The sequence below is a fragment of the Mus caroli genome, unplaced genomic scaffold, assembly GCF_978045245.1.
Source record: "Mus caroli unplaced genomic scaffold, Mus_caroli_1 scaffold_6, whole genome shotgun sequence".
NCBI classification, from domain to species: domain Eukaryota; kingdom Metazoa; phylum Chordata; class Mammalia; order Rodentia; family Muridae; genus Mus; species Mus caroli.
In genome coordinates this window covers 90519764-90543964 of record NW_028227261.1, presented here as the reverse complement: position 1 = coordinate 90543964, position 24201 = coordinate 90519764, and the positions used below count along the sequence as shown (strand labels likewise).

Below are 24201 nucleotides of genomic sequence, written 5' to 3'. Positions count from 1 at the left end.
GAACACAGCTTTACTTTACGTAGTTCATACCCTAGCACCATTACTGCTAATGGGTGATTCTTTAAAACACCTTAGAATCAAGACTATTGGATATTATGAAGTGCGATGTTTTCATTCTTCACTCAAAGTGGTTTTGCGGTTATCTAAAACTAGTAATGTAATTACAGAAAGCAAACACTTTAATATTTTCCTATTATTATGTCTCAGGTTGCATCAAGTTGATAATCAGGGTTTTATTTTGTTATAATATTTAATTTTTACAATGTTGGCATTGTTGATTTAAATTGCATTTTAAAAAATTAACTGAGCCTTGGTTATGACTTAGAACAGAATTTCCAGCAATCTTTGAAATGGCTCTAAACATACTTCTGCCGTTTGTACATAATATTTTGTGCAAAGCAGTATTCTTGGCAATGTTGATTATAAAGTCAAAATATCAATCAACTCTGAAAAACCATTGAAGATAGTCTACATCTTGTAATAGTAAATATTCTGCCAAGATTTACTTCTTTATGTACAATAAGATGAGCAAATTCATATCGTCAGCATGCAACTGTGCTTTTGCCTTTAGTAAGTACTATACTATATGTACATAAAAAGTTCATTCTTTTTAATTAATTTATTTTTTACACTCCATACGCCACTCCCTGCCATGCCCTATCCTCTGACTGCTCCTCTCCACCATCCCCTGTCTCAAGCCAATGTTTTGTGTGCCCACTCAGAGCATGTGGAATCGTAAGATGTGCAGGTTCTAAAGACTGCTCTAGCAGCTCTATAGTGAATAACTTAAAGGATGAAAGTCCTGGAGGGAAGGGAGCAGTCTTTGCTGGTTGCTAGAATTCAGGTGATCAAAAATGATGTCTGACATGATGCCAGGATAATGACTGAGGCAGTGGTAAGGGAGAAAAGTCAAAGTTGCGAGACATGTGGGGGGTAGAATCAGTAAGTGTTCCCCTTGGCGAAAATCACCTTGGTCACCCTACTACTTGTTTGAGTATCATAATTTCCACATGTCACCATACACTTTCATTCAAACCAAATGTGTCAGTCAGTGAAGTCGGCTCCTGGGTTCTTCTGACTCTCTTAAAGGGTAGTGTGCACTTGATAGTCTAGTATAAGTGTGGAGGCCCCTGAATGTCTGAGCTGATTCCAGCTGCTAAGGACTCCCTGCAACCTCCTGCATGCATCTACTATATTCCTGCCAGGAAGAGGCGCCACCCCATTCTTAGGGCATCCTATTACATGTGCTGTGATCCATTTGGCTCAGACTCCTTTACTATTCTTGAAGAAATAAACTTTTCCATGAGCCAAACTCTAAAATTTATTTCACAACTCATTTCCAACCTATTTATCTTTGTGTGTTTAAATTTTGGGACTTCCTAAACTAACAGAAAACTCCCAAATTCATGAGCAATGCCAGACATATCTGTAAGGTTGAGAAAAAAGTGCAGGGCAGAATTAAAAGCAGTGTTTCTCACCCTGGAGCTGCCAACCCTGTGCCTTTGAAGTTCTTAAAGTTCTGCTAAGATGCTATCTTACCCACAGAATGAACAACCAAACTATAATGCCCTTTCTTAACTCCATACGATTATGAACTAAGGTTTCCATGTTTAAATATAAGTTGGCTATCTACTGCACTCTATTAACTTTACTCCACAGTGGGGGAAAACAAACAAAAAACAAAAGAAACACTTCTGTACACAGAAAACAGTTATACTCTTGTGTTTAGAGCAAAATCCACCTTTCATAGGTTCATATTTTTAAAGTATTTAAAGTATTTACCATGCATATTTTTTAAAGTATAAACCAAGAACTAGATGGCTGAATTTTACTGATGGAAATCCCACTTTACATCACTTATGCAGATGTTGGGCTTTGCATGGGAGAGTGGCACATCGCACCACCTGTTTTCAGTCTTTCCTGTTTGTATGAATGTTGGCTCCATTATTCTCCCTAGAATATTTCAAGTGTGCTGAAGCTTCTATCTTTAAAAAAAAATCTTGGCACCATGGCTGTGTTCATATCAAAGTCTGCAGTGAACATATACTTAGACATACAATGAATCTCAATATACATTTTCATAAATATAAATTTGGATTAGCAGAAGTGTGTATGAATATATTTCTGTATATGTCTGTGACCTTATTCCTTGTGGGCTGCTTATATAAACATGAGCTTTTTCGTGTAGTCATCATATCTGCAAAAGGATATGTATTAATAATGAACTAACAGGACTTTGTACCTCTCTTTTCACTTCTCCCCCTTTTCCCTTCCCTTTTTTCTCCCTCACTCTGTCATCACCTTCTCTCCTTTCCTTTCACTCTTTGTTTCTTTTTCTCTGCCCTTCTCTGGGTCTCACTACCATATATCTAATCAGTTTCAAAAATGTGTCTATTTCTGACCCTCTTTGAGGAATTTAACTCACGATCTCTGATGGGCACTTTGTCCAAACCATATATGTGTACTCTACATTAGCAGAATAGAATCTCTATGAACAGAGAGAACAACAGAAATCTTCCTCCCCAGGAACTAAGCCTAACACAGGACTCAGAACTCTGAGATTATTACTTCCTTAAATAGATACACATATTGATGAATGGGCAGTTGCATGGGTGGGTGAGTGGATGGATGGAAAGAGAAAGAGTAGTGGGAGAGAGGGACAAAGAGATGGATGGATATATGGATGGGTTAATGGATAATGGATTGGTAGCTGGATGGATGGACAGATGGAATGATAAATAGACAAAGATGGATGATTGATGAATAGATAGTATCTACTTCTCTAAACAGTGGCTTTTTAAAAAAGACAATTGTTACGTCACTCTCTTGTTTAAAATTTACCATGAGCTCTTCATCTATCCAAGTGCAAACTTCAAGTCCTTTAATGTGTCAGACAAAACACTTCCTGAAGTTGGTTCTGTTTAGCAGCCCTTACTACTTTCTTTTTGTGAAACTGTAAGTCTTCTTACCTCACATTCATTCTCAACCATTGTCTATACTTGAAATGCTTCCACCCCCAAAGACTTTCTTTCCTAGTCCCTCATTACTTCTCATGATGGTACTCATATATTTGTGACCATTTATTAAAGATCCCATTTCATTTGCATTTGATAAATATGCTATGAAGTAGGTAACATTGAAGTTGGTAACATAGCTGAAGCTGGATAGTTGGGACTTTAATTCAGCTATAATTGCTTCAAAGCCTGGTACACTGCTTGGACCAACAATATCCAGTGATATTCTACTAACTATAAGAGGTTTGCTCAGCTATCTGGAGTTTTGTTTTCTATAAAATGAGTTTACTTGCTACCAGGATGCAGAGATCTGAGGCATGCATTTTCTTTCTTTCTTTCTTTCTTTCTTTCTTTCTTTCTTTCTTTCTTTCTTTCTTTCTTTCTTTCTTTCTTTTTTTTGTGCATTGCCTACATAAAAGGCTGGTAAGTGTATGAAACCTGGTATTATTACTAATAGGTTTTGTGAAACTTATGGTTCTTTTTCTATTTAAGAATCTATCTGTAATTACCAGATAAGTAGAAGCCTTGCTAAAATTGCTACTCCTATGTGCTTATTTGGGCATAATGAGCAGACCCACCTTATCCTTTGGAAAGCATTTGGTCACTCTATTGATTAACAAGAAAACAGAAAGGAATGATGAGTCAAACAGATTTGTCATCTTTGTTCTCCTGTGGCTTCCCCAACTGATAGTCATTTTCTCCAAGGATGGGAGAAAGATAGCTTTATCACTTGCCAATTCCAGGGAAAGCACATGGAGGGGGCAGAATGTTCACCTGGCACCAACCACTGGAGAGCACTCTATAAACTCCCATCTTTTTACAAATGTATAAATTCCTATATTGTTAGTTGTTGAGCAAATACTGAAAAATACCTACTATGCATAATCTCTACAGACCAGATACTGTATTGACCAAAGGCTCTCAGCATTGAGTAAAATAGAACGGTAAAATGGAGACAGAAATTTTAGTCTTACAAGACTTTTAATATGATCTTTTGAGCTAATTACTGACTAGAGAATGTTCTTAATATCCTGTAAATTGTTTTGGATAATGGATACTGGATTCAAAAGAGATCCCTTTATCTTCACAATCCAAAGTTGGGAGTCAGAAATACAAGGTATTGCAGAGTAAATAAGAAGACTTAAATTAGTTGCAGAATTATTATCCCTTTTATTTAAACCAAGAGTGACTTCTAGCAAGCATTTACTATTAGTAGGTGATGAATCTAATCAAGATATAGTGAAGGATATCTTGTAGCTATGAGTATATTGTCTTGGTCAGCTGTTATTTATGAAAATGTTTTTGTGTATTTTCCATGTCTCCATTTGTTCTCTATTTCTTTTCAATTTGTCATCTCAACTTTGCAGCATGTTGGTTCTCTCTATATAAGAAAAGATAAGAATATAGAGGGTGCCTTTAATCCCAGCACTCGGGAGGCAGAGGCAGGCGGATTTCTGAGTTTAAGGCCAGCCTGGTCTACAAAGTGAGTGCCAGGACAGCCAGGGCTACACAGAGAAACCCTGTCTTGAAAAACCAAAAAAAAAAAAAAGAATATAGAGGGTGTTAACAACTTCCACTGCAATAACAGCCTCCACACACACATACACACACAACTGCATTTTTAATGCTTATGTTATCTTGAGTCCTGTTACATTGTAATATTACCACAAAGTATTGTAAGACTAAGGTTGCTTTTCTTCCTCTTTATTTAGAAGTATCCAACATACCCATTCCCTAAACGAACACTACTATCCAGTTATACTGACAGAGCAAATGATACAACTACTACTACAACTTCTCTTAGCTTGTCCTCACCAATGATCTCTGTCTCTCACTGAACTCCCCCAAGCTGTGATCACTTTTCTCAGCAGTACAAAAAAAGGGCTCTCGGTATGGGTGACCTCATCGGTGAAGAATTTATAAATTGCTTCAGACTGAGATCAGTAGAGAAGAAGCATCCTTTTTCTGAGGAAAAGTAGCAACATCAAATTTTTCTTTTCCCACTCCTCTGTCCTTGAGTGAAAGGAGACATAACTCAGAGAAGCACAGTGGTATGGAATGATCTCATGTAGGGAAACGGAGGAGTAGAGATAAAAGGGCCCCAAGTCTGACTTGTAGCTCTGTCATTTGGTTTAGTCTCCTCCCGGTATCTCTGTGTAAGACATGCATCCTCGCTTTGCTCTCCTCTTCTGCTAGTTATTTTTTTGGTGCTTCTGTTAAGTCTAAGCAGGATGTACCAACGTCAATGATACAACTGGAACTCTAATTTTAATGATTCCTGCATCTAGCATGGACTTCATGGTATAAACCTTTGTTCAATTAATTCAGTTTTTTGAACCTTAATTACATCATTTAGAAAATGAATCTATTCAAAAATTAAACAAGCTCATGGGACACAAAGAGTGTTCAGAAAAATACCCCTTCTTTCTTTCTATATACAGCACCAAAACATCTCAATGGAAACTTAAAAAGGAAAGTTTCAGCATTTTCTTAGTAGTAAGACACTTAAACTTCACTTCAAATGTTGGGTGACTCATCTGAGATCTGTTATGCGGGGTTGGGGGATGAGCTGAGTCCTCTATATACAGCAGATTTCCATGACACTAGGAGTTACTCCTTTATCCCTAAGTTCACATCAGACATATCTTTTTCTGGGTCTGTGGGAAACTCTGAAAACCAGAATGTAGCAAGAACTCATTTGCATCTCTTTTCACTATAGGTCACCCAGATGTTGAACAGCCCTGTAAATCCAGTGTCCGAACCTGGAGTCCAAATTCAGCTGTCAACCCACACACAGTTCCTCCAGCCTGCCCTGAGCCACAAGGCTGCTACCTCGAGCTGGAATTTCGCTACCCTTTGGTCCCTGAGTCTCTGACCATCTGGGTAACCTTTGTCTCCAGTGATTGGGACTCTAGTGGAGCTGTCAATGACATCAAACTCTTGACTGTCAGTGGAAAGAATATCTCTTTGGGTCCTCAGAATGTTTTCTGTGATATCCCACTTACCATCAGACTCCGGGATGTGGGTGAGGAGGTATATGGCATCCAAATCTATACTCTTGATGAACACCTGGAGATTGATGCAGCCATGCTGACCTCCACTGTAGACAGTCCACTCTGCCTGCAGTGTAAACCTCTGCAGTATAAAGTGCTTCGAGACCCGCCTCTGCAGGAAGATGTAGCCTCATTACTCCACCTCAACAGAAGATTCATGGACACGTAAGTGCATTCTCCTCTAAGGAGCTGATAAAATGGATGGGCTGTGGAAAGATGTGGGGAAAGTCAGAAGGTCTTGACCAAAAAGGAGAAAGGTCATCTCCATCAGACTTACTTCTAGAGATTGTATCCCAGTGCTGAGTATAGAATTCATGTTAATAAGGCAGAGTTGATATAATAGGAAGGGCCATGGATGGAGTCAAAAGGGTCAGAGGTGAGGACAGTCTTCTGTGATATTCATTTATCTCTCCAAACCTTGGTCTTTTCAACAGCAAAGGAGAGGGGATGGGATTAAAAATAAGTCCTTTATTACTAATGAAGATTACTTTTTCTGATAGAATGGAACTTTGCTCATGATTTATCTTTTATATAAATTTGAAAGAGATTTACGCATTCTGATTGTTTCTCCACTACATGAAAATGTTGGGTGAAGTGGCAGCTTCATAGGGACTTGGGCACATGCCTGCACAACCACATAAAAACATTCCTAGACACTGAATACCTCTAGTCACAATCTTTCTGCTTGTTGTATTTCCTGAGGTAGAAATGAGTTCCAAACTTCTTGGATCACTAAAGACCTTACAGCTGTAGAATCCACAGATGCTTTTGTGAGGGAAGAGATATTCACTATGCTGCTTGTTTTTAACATTCAGTTTTTAAGCCCTTTTCTGCCATTTTCTTTACATCCTCATGATATGTGTCTTTTAAAAGAGAAAAATGCCTGCAGTGAAGTCACTAGCATTGTGTCTGTCTGTGTGTGTTTATCAGTTTTCTGCTGTTGTGACAAAAAAAATCATTGTCACTTGGATATTTTCCTATTTACCATTGCTAGAGCCAAGATAGTATATTATAGTACAGTACAATTATTAGGACAGAGATGTTTGATTTATGCAGTCCTGAAAGTAACGAGAGAGTTTCATTTTTATCATAGGGTCCATTCTCCAGAGATCAGTAAGTTTATGAATCCATGAATATATTATTCTTCTTATAATATCAAAACCTTTATGATCCAATCACCTCCCAAAGACAGCCACCTCTGCACTTCACTTCAATGGGAGCTAAAGCTCTGATACATGAACTCTCCTGTAACATTTGAGATCCAAACCATAGCATCCTGTCCACCCGGCAGAGGGCTATAATGAAGGCAGGGTCACTCATTCATCTCATGCACTCTACAACCACAGCCCTACAGTCATTATCAATTTGCAAAGAAGGGGAAAAGAGGCATTCAGACATGAGGTCACTTGTTTGGAGAGTGGTGAGAAGGAGATTGGAATGTAAGCCCAACTCAGTGGGTCCAACTTACGATCCGTCAAAAGATTTGCTCTAACTTCTATTTTGGTCTTAAGAAAAAAAAATGGTAGAGACCTAACTGCCTAATTTGAGTGAGAAGACTCTGTGCAGTCAATCAACAAACCTTATATAACACTTCCTATGTTTAAGAAATGCTGGTTGGAACATCTGAATCCTGGAGAGAAGCTCAGGAGGCAGACGCTTTACATTTAGCTCGAGTTCACCCATTTATTAACATTAGGTAATTGGTCACCTTCTTTGAGTGCTCATTTCTCCTCTGATGAAAATTCTGACCTGCATGACTTCTATAATTTTTGTGTGAGTCTCTATTTGGTTCTAAGATGATACGAGACACGATTTCTGCTCTATACTCAAAAATATTTACTAAGGGAATCATTAATGGAAACCAAATTCTGGAAGGAAATTTTTAATCTTTTGAAGAAACAGACAGGAACACTTTCAAACACTTTACAGGCATTTCCTTTAAAACGCCAGCAGTCAATATGCACATCTCAGGCAAAACCTTGCCCATTCATTGAGTGGGAGATGAAGAACATCTGTTTAAGAACTCAAGGAGAACACTTGGTTTGTGTTTGAGAACATACTTAAAACTTAAGTGCATTGTCTTTCCATGAAAATATTCCATAACCCTGTCTCATCCATCCCTCACATGTCTGGACTGGTAAAGTTCTGTAAATTTGTAGCCACTTAAAATTTCTTTATCAAATAATTGGGGAGAGAAACAATAGATGCCTTAAAACCTCCGTTTAAACATGGCTTTCATTTTTTTTACCTTCATTTATGAGCCTATGAGAACAACTGACATGGGTTGATAAGTGCAGAATGGCGGAAATGAAACGCATTTCTAACTCACTCTGTGGCCATGGATGTATCATTCAGTCTCTCTGAGCCTTAAATGCTTCAGTTCTGTAAGAGTGGTGCTGCTCTCAAGTTGTGGTTCTTAAAGTAGGTTGTTCCTTTCAAAACCTTAAGACCCTTTTAAATGGCTCAGTTATCACCTTCTATCTCTCCCAACTGCCTCCTTGGTGTTGACTTATTAGTAAGAGTGAGCTCTGATGATCGGGACTTGTAAACATCTCATGGTGCGATTATAATATAATAAAGTTTCTGACCCACTCCTTTTAGGCAGCCTCCTGGTATGGGCTATAGAACTGCATCAGTCTCACTTGGGAAGACAGAAAGGCCAGGTTCTCAGGCCCTGTTCGGCCTATTGAATGGGAAATCCTATGTTCAGGGTCGCTGTAGGTGATTCTCTTGCTGGTTAAACTTTAACAGCTATTGCTCTTGGTGAGTTCTCAGGGCCAAGAATCACCAAGATTTCTTTCACTCCTTTTTTATTAGATATTTTCTTTATTTATATTTCAAATGTTATCCCCTTTCCTGGTTTCACCTCCAAAAATCACCCTCTCCATATCCCTCTGCCCCCCACTCACCAACCCACTCACTCCCATTTCCTGGCCCTGGCATTCCCCCACAATGGGGCATAGAGCCTTCATAGGACAAAGAGCCTCTCCTCCCATTGATGTCTGACTAGGCCATCCTCTGCTGCATATGCAGCTGGAGCCATGAGTTCCACAATGTGTGCTCTTTGGTTGGTGCTTTAGTCCCTGGGAACTCTGGGGGTACTGGTTAGTTCATATTGTTGTTCCTCCTATAGGGCTGCAAACCCCTTCAGCTCCTTGGGTCCTTTCTCTAGTTCCTTCATTGAGGATCCTATGCTCAGTCCAATGGATGGCTGTGAGCATCCATCTCTGTATTTGTGAGGCAGTGGCAGAGCCTCTCAGTAGAGAGCTATACCAGGCTCCTGTCAGTAAGCACTTATTGGCATCCACAACAGTGTCTGGGTTTGGTGACTGTAAATGGGATGGATCCCTAGGTGAGTCAGTCTCTAGATGGTCATTTCTCTAGTCTCTACTCCACACTTTGTCTCTGTAACTCCTTCCATGGATGTTTTATTCCCACCTTCTAAGATGGATAGAAGTATCCACACTATGGTTTTCCTTATTCTTGAGTTTCATGTGGTTTGTGAATTGTATCTTAGGTATTCCAAGCTTTTGGGATTCTGGGCTAATATCCACTTATCAGTGAGTGCATATCATGTGTGATCTTTTGTAATTGGGTTACCTCCCTCAGGATGATATCCTCCAGATCCATCCATTTGCCTACGAATTTAAAACTCATTCCTTTCAATCTAAAAGCTACTCTTTTGATTTGCAAGTAAGAGTAGAGGGCAGTCTATGTAGCCTTCTATAAAGGGAACTGGGGATGCCCAGAATCACTCAGACTGCCCCCCTCAATGAAAGCACTCAGCCTGGGGGCTTGAGCAGAGGTCATCCCTCAGTTTCTGGGAGAGAAACAGTTCCTGTACCACCTCATATTCAAAGCTTCACTGTTAGGTCCACACAACAGTATACAGTTTGGATTTTTTTGTTTGGTTGGTTTTTGTGTTTTGTTTTTATCTGTTGGCAGTCAATCATTTTTGTATAGTCCCCTAGTATGTGACAAGTGCCAGACCGAGGTACTGATTAGCCTTCATGTTTGCCTTTTAAAAAAGGATTTATTTTTATTTTATGTGTATGTTTTGCCACATGAACATATGTGTATCACAAGTGTGCCCACAGAGGCTGGAGGAAAGCATTGGTTCTCTCAGAAACAGGAATTACAGAAGGTTGAGAGCCACCACAAGAGTGCAGGAAACAAAGCTCAGGTCCTCCAAAAGACCAGTGAGCACTCTTAACCATTGAGCAGAGGCCATCTCCCAAGTTTCTGGGACAGAAACAGTTCCTGCACCACCTCACATTCAAAAGCCTCACTATTAGGCCCACACAACAGTATTCCGTTTAACCATTGAGCCATCTTTCCTGCACCATCTTTTTGCCTTTCTTCAGAGTCACCAGAAAAAAATTCTTGGAGACTAATTTGGACTGTGCTTTCTCAACTGAATATATTCAGAATCACTGACAAATAAAAGGAAAATCCATCACCCTGAGCCCATCTACTATTTCAACCCCTCTGTTATCTCTCAGTAATTTGAGTATCAAAGCCCACGCAATTATGTGTGTGAGAAAGAGTAAGAGTTAGAGAGGGAGGGAGAATTTGCTGCTTTTAAGGTTTTTATTTTTTTCCCTGTATCAAGTAAATTGGCTTTTATACAAGTTCTATATAAAGGCTGTTTGGGAGAAAAGAAGAGGGGGGTTCCTTTTTCTTCTGAGTCAACCCATTACATGATTCCCTTTGACCTTAGTATCCATTTTTTTCTCCCAACGAAAATATTTATTCTTTCTGTTATCTGCACTAGAGATAGTTTCATAAGGATGACATTGATGGAGAGAGCCTTCTGTGCTTACTCTATGGAAGTTTCTGGTAGATAGATTATATTTGGCCAGGACAAGAAAAAAAATGTGGAATGCTTCCATCTTCTTGAAGGGAAAAGACAGGAGAAAACCTACATTGTATGAGAACTAACACTTGCTGAATTAAAGGGACAGAACCAACTTTGCTAATAACTAACTCAGCACATGACATAAAGCACATTTTGTAACCTCAGTTTTCATCCCTATAAAATACAAAAATGAAGAGCCAGCACATTACGATTTTGTGTGTGGACATATCTACCCAGAGAAGTACCTTAGGTGAAAAGTGAGTTTTATACCTTTTTTACACTAAAAACATTCAGCAGGGATTCCTTAAAATAGTTGGTCTTTATGAGACTCTAACTGGCTCAGAAAACCTTACTAAAGTAGACTATCTGTGGCCAATAGCAGTCATTTTTTTTCTCTGGCTCAAGTGCCTTTTACCCACTTAAGATGCAAGTAAGAAAATCAAACCTCGAAATGATGAAACCGTCCTTGAGTGGCTAGGAAATGCAGAGCCAGGTTCAAATTCCAGATCTAATTTCAAACTCTAGTTCCTAACCACTCTACAGCCCATTCTCATATCAGAAGCCACAGTTTAGGAGCTTGAGAAATGCAGTGACTTGTCAAGCTTTTTATGCATGATAGGTAGAATACAGAATTGCAAGGCAGAAGCTACCAGCCAACAGTAAGGTTCACTGACCAGCTGCTGAGATCAGAGAATGCACATTATACGGCTGGTTCTCTCTGACCCTGGATGGAGGGAAAAAAAGAGCAAATTATTTTTGTGAGATTTCTTGGCTTTCATACAGTCCTTAGATTCTCCCAAAATGAAAACTCTGTATAAAACTCGTAGACAGATACATACATACTTGCATATATACATACATAGGCACATAGATAGATAGATACATACATACATGATATATACATGCATAGAGTGGTATTAAATCAAACCAGGAACAGTGTAGCTGCTCATTTGCTCATCTTTGCATCTGTCTATTTCACTCATCTAACAATTCATTGAACAAATCTTCACTAGATATCTACTTGGTGCTATGCTCTGTGTTTGGAAATGAAGATGGGGTAATGCTAATTTTTCAAAGTTCTCAGGCTACATGAGAAACAATGTTACCTATGTAAATGATGCTCTAATGGAAGATTGACTCCAAAAACTGAAAAAAAAAATGAAATCTAAGTTTAGAAATGGAGTATAAATTGTTCAGATTCTGCATTTTTTTTCTTTTAAATTGGATCTGGCATAGAGGAATGAGAAGAGTTTAACAAAAAGAACCTAAAGTGTACTAGTGTTTTCTAAGTGCATATCAAACACTTATGCATAGATAACATCCATGGCCTTAATAGTTACAACAACCCTCTTACTCTCAGGCCAAAGAAAATGGCCTGAAACTCCGGGAAGGGAGAGAGATCATAGAATTGACACAGCTATCAGGTGGCAGATCGGAAGCTTGTTAGGTAGGTGGCTCTATTGACCTTTTAAGTTTCATTCTTTTTGTTAGCATCACTCTCCTTCAAGTGCAAAAATAGTTACATTTTTCTTTCACAACTTGCTTATTTGTTTACCCCATTTTATGCACTAACCGATTCTCTCATATTCAGAATGTCGTGCTTCCAACTCTATGCCTGCTGGTTTTACCTTGTCTCCCTGGCATTCTCAGTTGAAGTTTTGGAGTAAAGGAATTGAATTCTCAATATGTAGGTGCATGTTCTAGTCACTCTGACTCCAGAATCTGGATATCAGATCCCGAACACTTCCTTTGGAAGTCTCTATTTTCTATGTTATCACTTCAGGAAATCTGCTGCAGTGGGTGTTCTTGTACAAACTTCCATGTAAGCACAAATATACAAGCATGTGCTTAGGGTCAATATTGGTAAATAGAATTGCTGGCACATAAGCTCTGGACCTTTTCCATTTTAATGGATTCCACAAATACCATTCTGAGAATGCAAATTATTGTGCACCTCATTAGAATTTCCCCCATTTGAGTCTGTTAATTTACCCCATCAGTAGTTGGTATGAACATGGTGCAATATAGCATAAATAGTGAATTCTGGTACACTGCAACACGGGGTGTCTTACACAAAGGAAGTCTCTTCTCTGATAAGTGAAGGGTGAGCATTGTGACTGTGTCATTTGAAACAAGCTTCCTCTTTTTCTTTTTTTCTTTTTTCTTTTCTTTTCTTTTTTCTTTTTTTTTAGTAGAGAATAGAGTTTATTTAGGGCATGGGGAGTGGTGTTAAGAGAGTATTAGAGGCAGAGAAAGACAGAGAGAAGGAGAGAGTAGAGAAGTGGAGGCCAGCCATGACCATGTGGAGAGAGGGGGGAAGGGAATGGGAAGAGAGGGGTAGCAAGGGAGCAAAAGGCAAGAGAGAGAGAAGAGAGTGCTTCCTCTTTTTCTTGAGATGGAAATTTGAATTTCTCTTTAGTTGGTCCTGATTGCCAACTTGATGGGATTGTGAAGTACCTGAAACATTACCTAAAGTCGTGTCTGAGTGTAATCGATTGAAGAGGAAGACTGACTCTGAACATGGGCTGCACCATTTGGGTACAGATGGGGTAAGAGGAGAAAAGGAGAAAGCCTAGCGCACACACTTTCTCTGCTTCCCAGCTTCATGGTACAAGCTGTTCTCTGGTTTTTAACAAGCCTTGCAATCCCACACTGTCCGTGCTTACTCTTCCAAACAAAAGGGGTTGTCTTTGCCCTCTCAGTTCATTTAACAGCTTTTCAATGCCATATCTCATTCTTGGTTGAACATCTTTTCAGATATTTCCTGGATATTCTCATTTCTTGTTCTGAGAAATCTGTATGAATATCTTTATGATAACATTCATCTTTCATCTCTTCATATCATCACCATCCCCTTTATTAAACAGAGATTCTAAAGTCAACCCTCCCTCACTTCTTTCAGTAGAGTTAGGATCAAGGTGAAATAGGGAGTCAAGAGGGAATGAGTATTCATGTAGTGGTTACTCTGAGTCACTCATTATGGATTGATATATTTATCAAAAAGTGCTTTATTGCACTCCTTGTGCTGGGAACCAGGCCATGTTCTGAAGATAAAATAGGTAACTAGAGCCAGTCTGCTTGCTGCCTTTGTAGAACCTAAATTTAGTCAATGCGATAACCATTCTCATGTGTACTCTTATGAACAGCAGCATTTCTTCGTATCAGTTTTGACATCACCACCACCAAGTAGTAAGCACCTCACAGAAAACCTAGTACATTTTATAAGCCTACCAATAAAGTCTAGGTGCACATCTCAATTTTAGATGAAGAAATTAAGGCTCAGAGAGTCAGCCATGAATTCAAGCTTCTAGAATTAATAGAGGTCTAACTGCAGTATCTATCTATTTGCCTTGGCCCCACTCCTCCGAGTTATACCTGGCAAAGCTACAGACTGTGATGGCTGACAAAGTACAAAGCAGTGTCCTGATGAATGGGGAAACTGGATAAAACTAGTTTATTCTTGACTCCAAAAGCAAAAGAATAAGAAAAAAAAAAGATTGAGGGTAAAATCACCTTTTTTATCATTTAAGTAAATGAAGAAGAGGAGGATTAAGGAGCCATAGACATTGTCAGAATAACAAGGTTTCCAATAACCCACAGCTGACATGCAGGATTTAGGCTGGACTTCTCCCACATTTACCAAGCAGAATTTTACCGATGCTCAGAGGTGCTGCCCAGCAAGGTATAGGGTCATTATGATGAATAAGAGCTCTTTCTCCAATTCCAGAATGGGTGCCACTATTCTTAGGTCAAACCAGGCATAGTGGGTAATAGCTGACTGTGTGGCAGAGCAGATAGATGGTTCTAAAGGCTACTTCTGGGTCCAACAGCCTATTGAGACTTCCCTTGAGTTTGCAGTGGCATTAAATACATCTAATCCCATATCTGGAAAAATTAAGAAAGCAGAGAGTGGCATGATTTCACACACAACATCCCAAAGAGTACAATTGTTGTGATTCAAGGTTGGATTAGAAAAAGAGAAATGATCAAGTGCATTGTAGTTAGAGAAAGATAAGGAGCTGTTGATGTGCTAGCCTGGGATTGGGGAGCTGGACTCTGGTAGCAGTATTCTAGTACAGCTTTTTTTCTATGTATTGAAGCTGTTGGGTCTTTGTGTACTCAAGAACCTCTTCTTTAAATGAAGGAGCAGGCAGGTGGCTATGAAGGTCATTTCTGGATCAGACAGCCTGTTGAGACTTTCTCTGAGTTTCTGGAGGTATTAGGTCTTTCTAATTCAACTCTGTAAGAATAAAGAAAGTGCTGGGCGGTGATGGCGCATGCCTTTAATCTCAGCACTTGGGAGGCAGAGGCAGGTGGATTTCTGAGTTCGAGGCCAGCCTGTTCTACAAAGTGAGTGCCAGGACAGCTAAGGCTACACAGAGAAACCCTGTCTCATTAAAACAAACAAACAAACAAACAAACAAGAAAAAAAAGAATAAAGAAAGCAATGGACCTTCAATAAATCTGGATTGTAGATTAGGTATAAATCAAAACCTAGAACCATTACTTCTTTCAAGGCTTTAAATGTATGTCAGACAACAGTAGTGTGTTTTAGATATATTTTTCATTAGTGGTAGGGTATTTAACTCCTTTTGCTCTGTCTTGAATATCTAGTACAAGGCCAGATATCAAAAAGAAGATCAATAAATAAGAATCGTCCTCTATGGCATACCAAAAAAAAAAAAATTCAAGACCCATAACTAAGGTTGTGTTTAGTACCTCACAGTACATCCTATGAAACTCATAGGATGAAGAGGACACTAAAGGATCAAAAGACCAAAAACAAAAGGTTCTCCTCCCAGAACCTCAGTTTTCTTTTTCCTAAAGTGAGTCGAATGGGTCACATGTATAAGTCAATCTTTTATTCATTGAAGAGTCACTTAATTACCACTGTCTATCACACTCTGAAGACTAGCCTTCTGGGAGCTTAGTGTCATTAATGTGAAAACTGGACCAATAAACAAGAGACTACAAAACAGAGGGAAGTGTTCTGTTAAGGGAATCCCACTGACTAGAAATTGTTCATTCTGCTCTAAGAGTTAGTGAGAAGCCCCTGTGATGGATTTCATTGTCAGTGAAGGTCTATAGGGTTTATCCAGAGAGTGGAGTTGAGGCTGCCTCCTTATGATGATAAAGGGTGCAACTGAGAAAGGTGAGTGTGAGAAGAAATAGCAAAGAATGTGTGTGTGTGTGTGTATACATATATATGCATATATCCTTATATATGCATATATTCTCTCTGTGTGTATGTGTGTGTTGCCTTTATCCCTGCCTGACTGTGTCTCTCTTGATCTCTCTGTGTCTCTGTGTAAGTTCATGTGTGTGTATACATCATGTATGTGTGTTGCTACTAAACAAACTGGACCTGTGAGACCACCAGTTTTCATCACCCACCGATTCTCAAAGTGTAGTCCAATATTCTGAAAAGGTCCCCTGGGGGGCACTAGGGTTAATCTTCCATAGCACTAATGCCTCTAATGTTACAGGGCTCTGGCTTTGTTTGCTACCCAGGATTAATCATTCACTCATGGGTTTTAATACAAGCCAGACACTACCTCCCAAGGCCCCATGCAAGGCAGCTCCATTCCACTTCCATCCTCCAGTCTGCTTTTGAGTTCCTGCTGCCAGAGTGGGAGACAGGTTTTTGTTTTGTTTTGTTTTTTTCTTTTCTTTTACCCCAAGAAAAGGTTGGTAATGCATGTAGAAACTTGTTTATCAAAAAAGTCAGGGAGCTAATGTATACAAAAGCTACTGATTTATTTTTCTTGTTTTTGACTTTGTTTTCTGCTACACTGGAATCTGCCATCAACTTGCTGTGTTACTTGGGATAACTTCTCTAGGCTTGGTACTGATCCACGAGCTTGGTGCTCATCCACAGTAGGATACTTTGAAGAGTTAGGGTCCTTTGACCCTGACCTCTACAGTTTTGTGTAATTTGACTGAGCTAAGCTCTAGATACAATCTCTGTCATCAAAAAGTTGATTAATGGCAGAGGGGCAGTCTGAGATACTCGAATCTATTATCTAGACATTAGACCCCAAAACTCTCAGACTTAGAAGGAGCACTGAATATCATCTAATCCAAACTGACAATTCACAAAAGAAATAATTGAGCAAGAAAGAAAAGCTAACTCCTTTAGTCATTTGGTGGAGACCGGCACTCAGGGCTCCTAACCTGCAACCTAGGTGTTCCTTGCCCATGTAGCAGGAATGCTGGAGTCTGAACAGACATTGCCATTCCTATAGGAACTCAGCTCTACCTGATCATGGAATAGTCTTCTGTAGTTGCTCTGCCTGAAAACATAGAAAATTGATACAGTAACCTCATAGCAGCTGGAACAGGTAAGGAGCTGCATAGAAATAAGTAAAACACATTTGGTCAAGTTCAAGGTCCACGTGACCCTCCAGGAGTACTCATTTCAAAACAAACTCAGTCTTGTAGGTTCAAGCTCTCCCCACCCTGACAGAAATGTAACTTCCTGCTTCTAAGAAGCAGGACTTACAAAGTGGCTCAGAAGAGTCTGCAGACATCAAATAGTTCTTACAAAATAGCGTTTTGATGAGTTAAGTGTAAATGAATCAGAAACATAAGGATTACATTTTCCCCAAGCACACATGGGTTTCAAAATTGAGGGGAAATGTAGCCTGCTAACAGCACGCGGGCTTTCACCGAACCCAAAACGTCCGTGGGGATGGTGGGGGCAGAGAAGAAAGGGAAGCCCAGCCCCCAAATAGTTTTAGATCTGGTGCCAAATTCAAAAATGCTGTTGGGCTTGCCCTCTGCCAGTAATAAAATTGCTGGCCACCCAGAAAGGCTATGGGGAGGAGAAAGGAGATTGCTTTTCCCACTGGCCCCTAGTCCTCAGTAACTCCTCGGAGCTGTTCAATCACCAGCTGTCACTGGGTCCCTTTGCTGGACTGGCTGGCCCCAACTTGGCCTCGATTTTCACACTATACTGCATGCCTTGTTTACATCCAACTGTATCTGGTGTTTTGGCTCCCAGAGCCCTTGGCGATCAAGCAGCTTGTCAAGAGCTTCTTCTCTATAATCAAGTAACCTGTCTATCACAAGCAAAGTGTTTGGGGAAATTGTCACATACCTCTTTCAGTTGCCTTCAGAAAAAAAAAAAAGAAAAAAAAAAAAAAAAGAATGTCCCCCGGGAATGCTTTCCTCTCTTTTACTTTAATGCTGTCCAGGTGTGGACTTTCCCCCAAAATGGTAAATATATTCCATTCAGATCTCAGCATGACACAAATAACCAGGAAAATCACAGGATGCCTGCTATGCCAGGATCATAAGCTCAGAATCTTTTATAATTTCCACATTGTCTCTCCATTCTTCCCCTTATGTTTTATTTCACTGCACCAAGAAAGTTCATTTCAATTGGTGGTAAAAGATAATTAAAACAAAATAACAAAGGCCTTGGCTGCAAACTGTTAGTTTTATTAAATTTGCTACTGGGCTTTAAATTGGTACCAGGGCAAAGCTTTGGACAATTATATCAAAGGCTGCTGGAATTAAGCAGTTGTATGTGTGTATCTAGCTGTTCTTTTCTGGATCTTACATGAAGTAAAAAGCAGCTTTGTCAATATGAAAAGAATGAGTTTTGCATTACCTGTGTGAGAGCTTCTATCTAGTCCCATTGGGAAGGGAGCCAGACACTCAGAAGCCTCAGATGTTGACATCTCTTTCTTCATTTGTTGAACTCAGATCATGCTATGGAGTCTACAGTGGTCACCAGAAGGAATAAGATGATAGCTATTGCAACACTAAACAAAGAACCTTTCTTAGCAATAGTACCTCAGGCACTTGTGTAGAAAGGATGGTGTCTTCTAAGTGCCTGGACTGGAGAGGCAGAAAGAGGGAGGGAGGGAGATTTTTTGATCCATGCAAAGGATGGATTTTGACACAGTACCTCAATTTTGAGTTAGACAGCTACAGATAGGGAAGAATATCGGGCAATCACTGTATCAACCCTGTTCTTATTTCAATAGAATCCCCACCATGACTGAAGATCTCTCCTTGACTGTAGACTCTGACTTGATGATTATAGTAAAAGCTTCCTTGACTTGTTGCTAACTTGATTGTTCAATCTAAGTGAACTACTCTTTATCTTAAAAGATTTACCTACAGCTTGTTATATGTCATTCCTATTGCTCAGAATACCACAGTGAATATTGATATTTTCTGATATTCTCCCTCTATGTACTGTTTCAAACTATTAATTTACTTAGGAGCTACTTCTGGAAAACTGTTATGTACCAGACACAAGATAATGATGATGGGGTAATGTGTCCTGTGTCTTCAGCAAGTAAATAGAAGAATAATGTGATGGATAGAAAGTGATTGGTTTTCTAAAACAAGCACGATGAACTAAAGGTTCTTACCCAGAAACCAACTTAATGCAGATGCCAAGAAAGAATTCTATCTATTTCTCTCACTCTTCTTATCCATGGTAGGCTCTTGCTCTATGTTCAGAATTTTCAAGCTGTATCTTATATTTTGACCACATTCAACTTAGCTTCTCTCCCATGTTTCTTTCTAAACTATTTGAACTCAATGACAGTATCTTCATTATGTGTAATTCATCTTTCCTAAGCTCCATGGTTTATAATTCAGTGAGGACAAACTAAACAGACAAAACTGATTTGTCCAAAATCACAGCAAAGTTAATTAAAGAATCGTGGCCACTTTTCCTGACAGTTGATCCAGGACCAGTTTCTTGGCCTGTTTTTTAACATACTCCTTCCAAAGAAAGTACTTTCTACCAAATCTTTAACAACCATCCTACCACCAAACTCACTAAAAAAAAAAAAAAGTTAGATCAAAACATCTCCCAACTTAAAGTAGAAATAGAACTTTCTTTTAATTACTCATAGTGTTAAACATTGGAATTAAAAACTTTATGATAATTATAAATGAAAATCTTGAGTGTATGGAGATTGCTTCTGATTGGTTAAAAAAAAAAAGACATTCTTTTGGTAGTCTACTCCGAGCTTAAATGACACCCCATGAGGTATGGCATGCTATTAGAGGTTTTAGCTCTCTTTAAATAAAGTAGGATATGAAAATACTTACCATGGTGCCAAACTTACATCTTCTACTCAATAGACAACAGTCCCTCCCTCCACAAGTCAGCTGTCTGTCCTGCGACCAAAGAAAAATAGCATTAAGTCGCTGCCAGGAAAGCCAAATCTCTTGTTCTTTTGAAATAACTTCTGACCTTTCTGCAGTCACGAGAGAACAGAACACTTCTTTGTGAGAGCTCATCTGGGATGCTCTCCTCATCAGCGCAGGCAATGATAACCTTCAGTAAACTCTGTACCTTATATGAGGCTAAGTGAGTCCATTTTAATACTTTCCCTTCTAAAGAACACCTTAAAGGCAGAACTACTTTTTTGTTTGGTTGGTTAGTTAGTTTGCTTTGATTGATTGTTTATTTATTTATTTATTTATTTATTTATTTATTTATTTATTCATTCATTCATTCATTTAGAGACAGAGTTTCAATGTGTAGCCCTGGCCCCAGCTCTGTAAACCAGTATGGTCTCAAACTCACAGAGGTCTGTCTGCCTCTGCCTCTCAAGAACTGGTATCAAAAGGATGTGCTACCACCACCTACCATATGTTATTCACTTTGTATCCTAGGAATGGAGAGTATCCTAAGACGGCTAAAGGAATGCCATGTGGTAGATGAGTAATGAAATAGTACCTATATATTTGTTCATGTAGCTAGCTAGATTGACTCCTATGAACATTGAAGATTAACTTGTATTATAAATTGATAATTTTATATTAAACTGTATGTTTCAATATATTAAAAGATAGATGTAAAGATGTTTACTTCCCAGTGTTATGATCAGAGACTTTATTCTTAAAGTAAATTATTTTACATAGCACTTTAATTCATATTAAATAGTAAGGAATATAACAAGGATCAATAGTCAACCAAAATAAGTCCCAGAAAATGTCAGCCCTCACTCTAAAGGTCTGCTAGAGGGCCGAAGATCAAGCTTCGTGGTAGAATAGATGTTTAATAGGCAAAAGGCCCTATGTGCAAGCAACGACATAAAATCACACACACACACACACACACACACACACACACACACACACACAATTCTACCAAAACCCCAAAACATTAGGGTTACATTTATTTTCTTATAAATATCTACATAAAATATAAACTAGATGTCATTCTGTTTTGCCGTTCTCTAAAGCATTTTAGAGCCATGAAAGGGAACAAGGATTCTCTTCAAATGTAGCTATCTTCTTAACTTTATCATTCATCCGTGCATGCCACACTAATGTATGCTTATCCAACAAACCTGCTAGAATATATGAACAAGTTAGTGGCCCTAGAATCCAACTGTTCAGCTCATATCTTACTTTTAAATTATTATCTCCTTGATTTCAGAGAGACCATTGAACTATCCTTAGCCTCAACTTAAAATACAAAACACATGAAGATTCAGAGGTAACCTAGGAAACTTTTAACTACCCAAAGATATTTGTTCTTTTAAATATAATAACTTGGTAAATTATTATTTTTTATTTTACAAATACAGATATTTCAAATTTACTCTATGCATGAGACAACAAAACAAATCTCAATAAACATTAAGGAGTTCGTACTTTAAAGAAGATGATTTTTATGTTTATTTTTATCATATGATTTCTGTTAGGATACATATAAAGAACTAACTAAATAAAAAACATAAAACTTTGATGAAATTAATGACTAATGATCAATAATTTTATGTAATATATTATTAAACAGAATTCAGTAATGTATTGACATCCACAAACTCATAGAAATACACATACTGAGTCAAAGCTGGATTATTCAAGCATGAGAGATTACTTTAATATTAGAACATCTGCTATTATAATCCAAATTACAAAATTAATGTATTGAAATTTTTATTAGAAGTAATTATATATACACAAATAGATATATGCATATATATATGTGTATATATATATATATATATATATATATATATATATATATATGATAAGGATGTAGAGCTTGGTAAGAGAATGCTTTCTTAGCACATGCTAGGCTGAGACCAATCTTCAGTACTTGAAGAAAAAATATCAAAGGAAATAAATAAACAAAACTGTCTTTCATCTTCTGGTGAGACTACAGCAACAACATATTATTGGAATTAATGAAATAGTCTATGACTAGTTCTAAACATGTTTTAATTATATCTTAATTATTTTTGTCATCTCTAGAGATTTGAATACATATATTTATGTGTGTAGATAGATGGAGCTACAACTAATTAAAACATATTGACATATGTAAAATATCTGTTAGGAATGTATTCCTAATAAGCAAAGCCATCACAATTTTTGTCAAAAATGCTTTACACTGTTACAAAAAAGAATACTCAAATATATGAAATGATAAGTTATGTGTCTTGAGGGGGTGATGTAAATCAGAAACATGCTCTTTCCCCTCAAATACATGTATTTGTATTTGTATTTTATGTATTCAATGAAATGGTAATAAAAACCCCCCTAGACATTAAAAAACAGATAATCTTATAACTCAATAAAAGGGCAAATTTTTGAAGGAAGGAAACAAAATACAGAACGGATTCATAACACAAATTAAAATTTTTATATAGATATATAAATTAAGATAGATTGCTACTGACAAAATGACAGAAACTTAGATTCCAGTGCTGGGGAAATTGTTTAGTAGGTAATCTGTTCTCTGTGAAAACATGAAGACCTTGGTTCATATTTGCTGCGCTCACACATAAGCCAAGCACAACAGTGTACCACTTTCACCCCAGAGCTGACAAGGCAGAAGAGGGCAAATCGCAAGGCTTAACTGAATAGCCATTCTGGATCAAACAGCCAGCTTCAGGTTCAATGAGAAACTCTCTCAAAAACTAAAGAGGAGAAGCAGTTGATGATTATCATCTGAGACTATGCTTTGACCTCTACAGGCAAGCACCTGCATGCATTGTTATACATATGGATACACTCCCTAAATAAATAAATAAATAAATAAATAAATAAATAAATAAATAAATAAGAAAGACTAGGGCAATGAGATAATCTATACATAAACATGTATAAAAGGCACACTATCTGCTAGTTAAAAGTAAGTAGGGAGTTAAGAGAAATAGTTCAGGGGTTAAGAACATGTATTTGTAGAGAATCTAATTCGATTCACAGCACCAATATTGAGCATTCACCACCACAAGTAACTCTAGCTCCAGGGATTCTATGCCTACATCTGGAGTCTGTGGATGTGAACACCTGCACTCATACATACACATATCTCATCACCAACACATAGGCATGTCATTTAAAATAAAATAAATATTTTTTTGAAAAATTTAAAGAAGTTATTTTATATTAGAACATAACTCATGAGAAAATAAAATTATCCAACAAAATATCAAAAACACACTATAGTGGAGGAATAAAGGACCTAGAAATGGCATTTTCCAAGTTGTAAGTTATAAGTAATTTCTATGCAGTGTATACAAACACACTACACATTAATACAGAAAAACCGATTTTGTAAAGGCAATAGGATGAACAGACAATCCATGGAGCTAGAAATGTATGAGGCCAACAATTATATAAAAAGATACTCAGGCTTATTAGTAATGAAGCAACAGCAAAATAATACAATAATTAAATATAATTTAATAACCGGCCGATTGGCAAAAAACTAAATGTTTGGCAGAATTGAGTGCTGGCAAAGACTGAGGCAACGGGAAGTCTGTTGGTAGGCTTGCTAATTGGTGCAACCATTTGGGAAAACAATTTGGCAGCAAGTAATAAGTTTGAAAATGCAAGTACTCCCTGCCTAATAATGCTATTGTTTGGTGTATTTCTCTCAGAAATCTCTTGCTCTGTGTCCACAGGAATGTGGACACAATTGTTTAAAGCAACACTGTTGAAAGTAGCAAACAAAAATATTAAATAATAATGATATTAAAAGGATCACCCTAGGTTCCCATTATATATATAGAATGACTAATGAAAGTGTGACTTGTTTCTAAACTAATACACTTATGGTGCTGAAAATGAACATAATCTACTTGTACCAGTGAGGATATTCTCAATACCACGCAGATGGAGAAAGCTACCAGATGATAGCTACCACATTAAAACCTCTATGATTTAAGATACATAAACCAGTGCATATGTACAAAAGTATAAAAATGATACAAAGCAAGTGGATATAGAAATAAAACATAGCCCAATGTAACAATTTGATAAAAATGAAGAGGAAATCTGT

At 38.0% G+C, this 24201-nt stretch overlaps 1 protein-coding gene across 2 annotated transcripts in view; it reads left to right on the top strand.

Annotated features, from left to right (window-relative positions):
* Pappa (pappalysin 1) overlaps positions 1-24201 on the top strand; it is a 242584-nt gene that overhangs the window by 82281 nt on the left and 136102 nt on the right. For both annotated transcript variants that reach the window (XM_021160402.2, XM_085839245.1), the window contains one exon: positions 5734-6232. In XM_021160402.2, coding sequence (XP_021016061.1) covers positions 5734-6232 — 499 coding nt within the window. The remainder of the gene's footprint in view (positions 1-5733; positions 6233-24201) is intronic.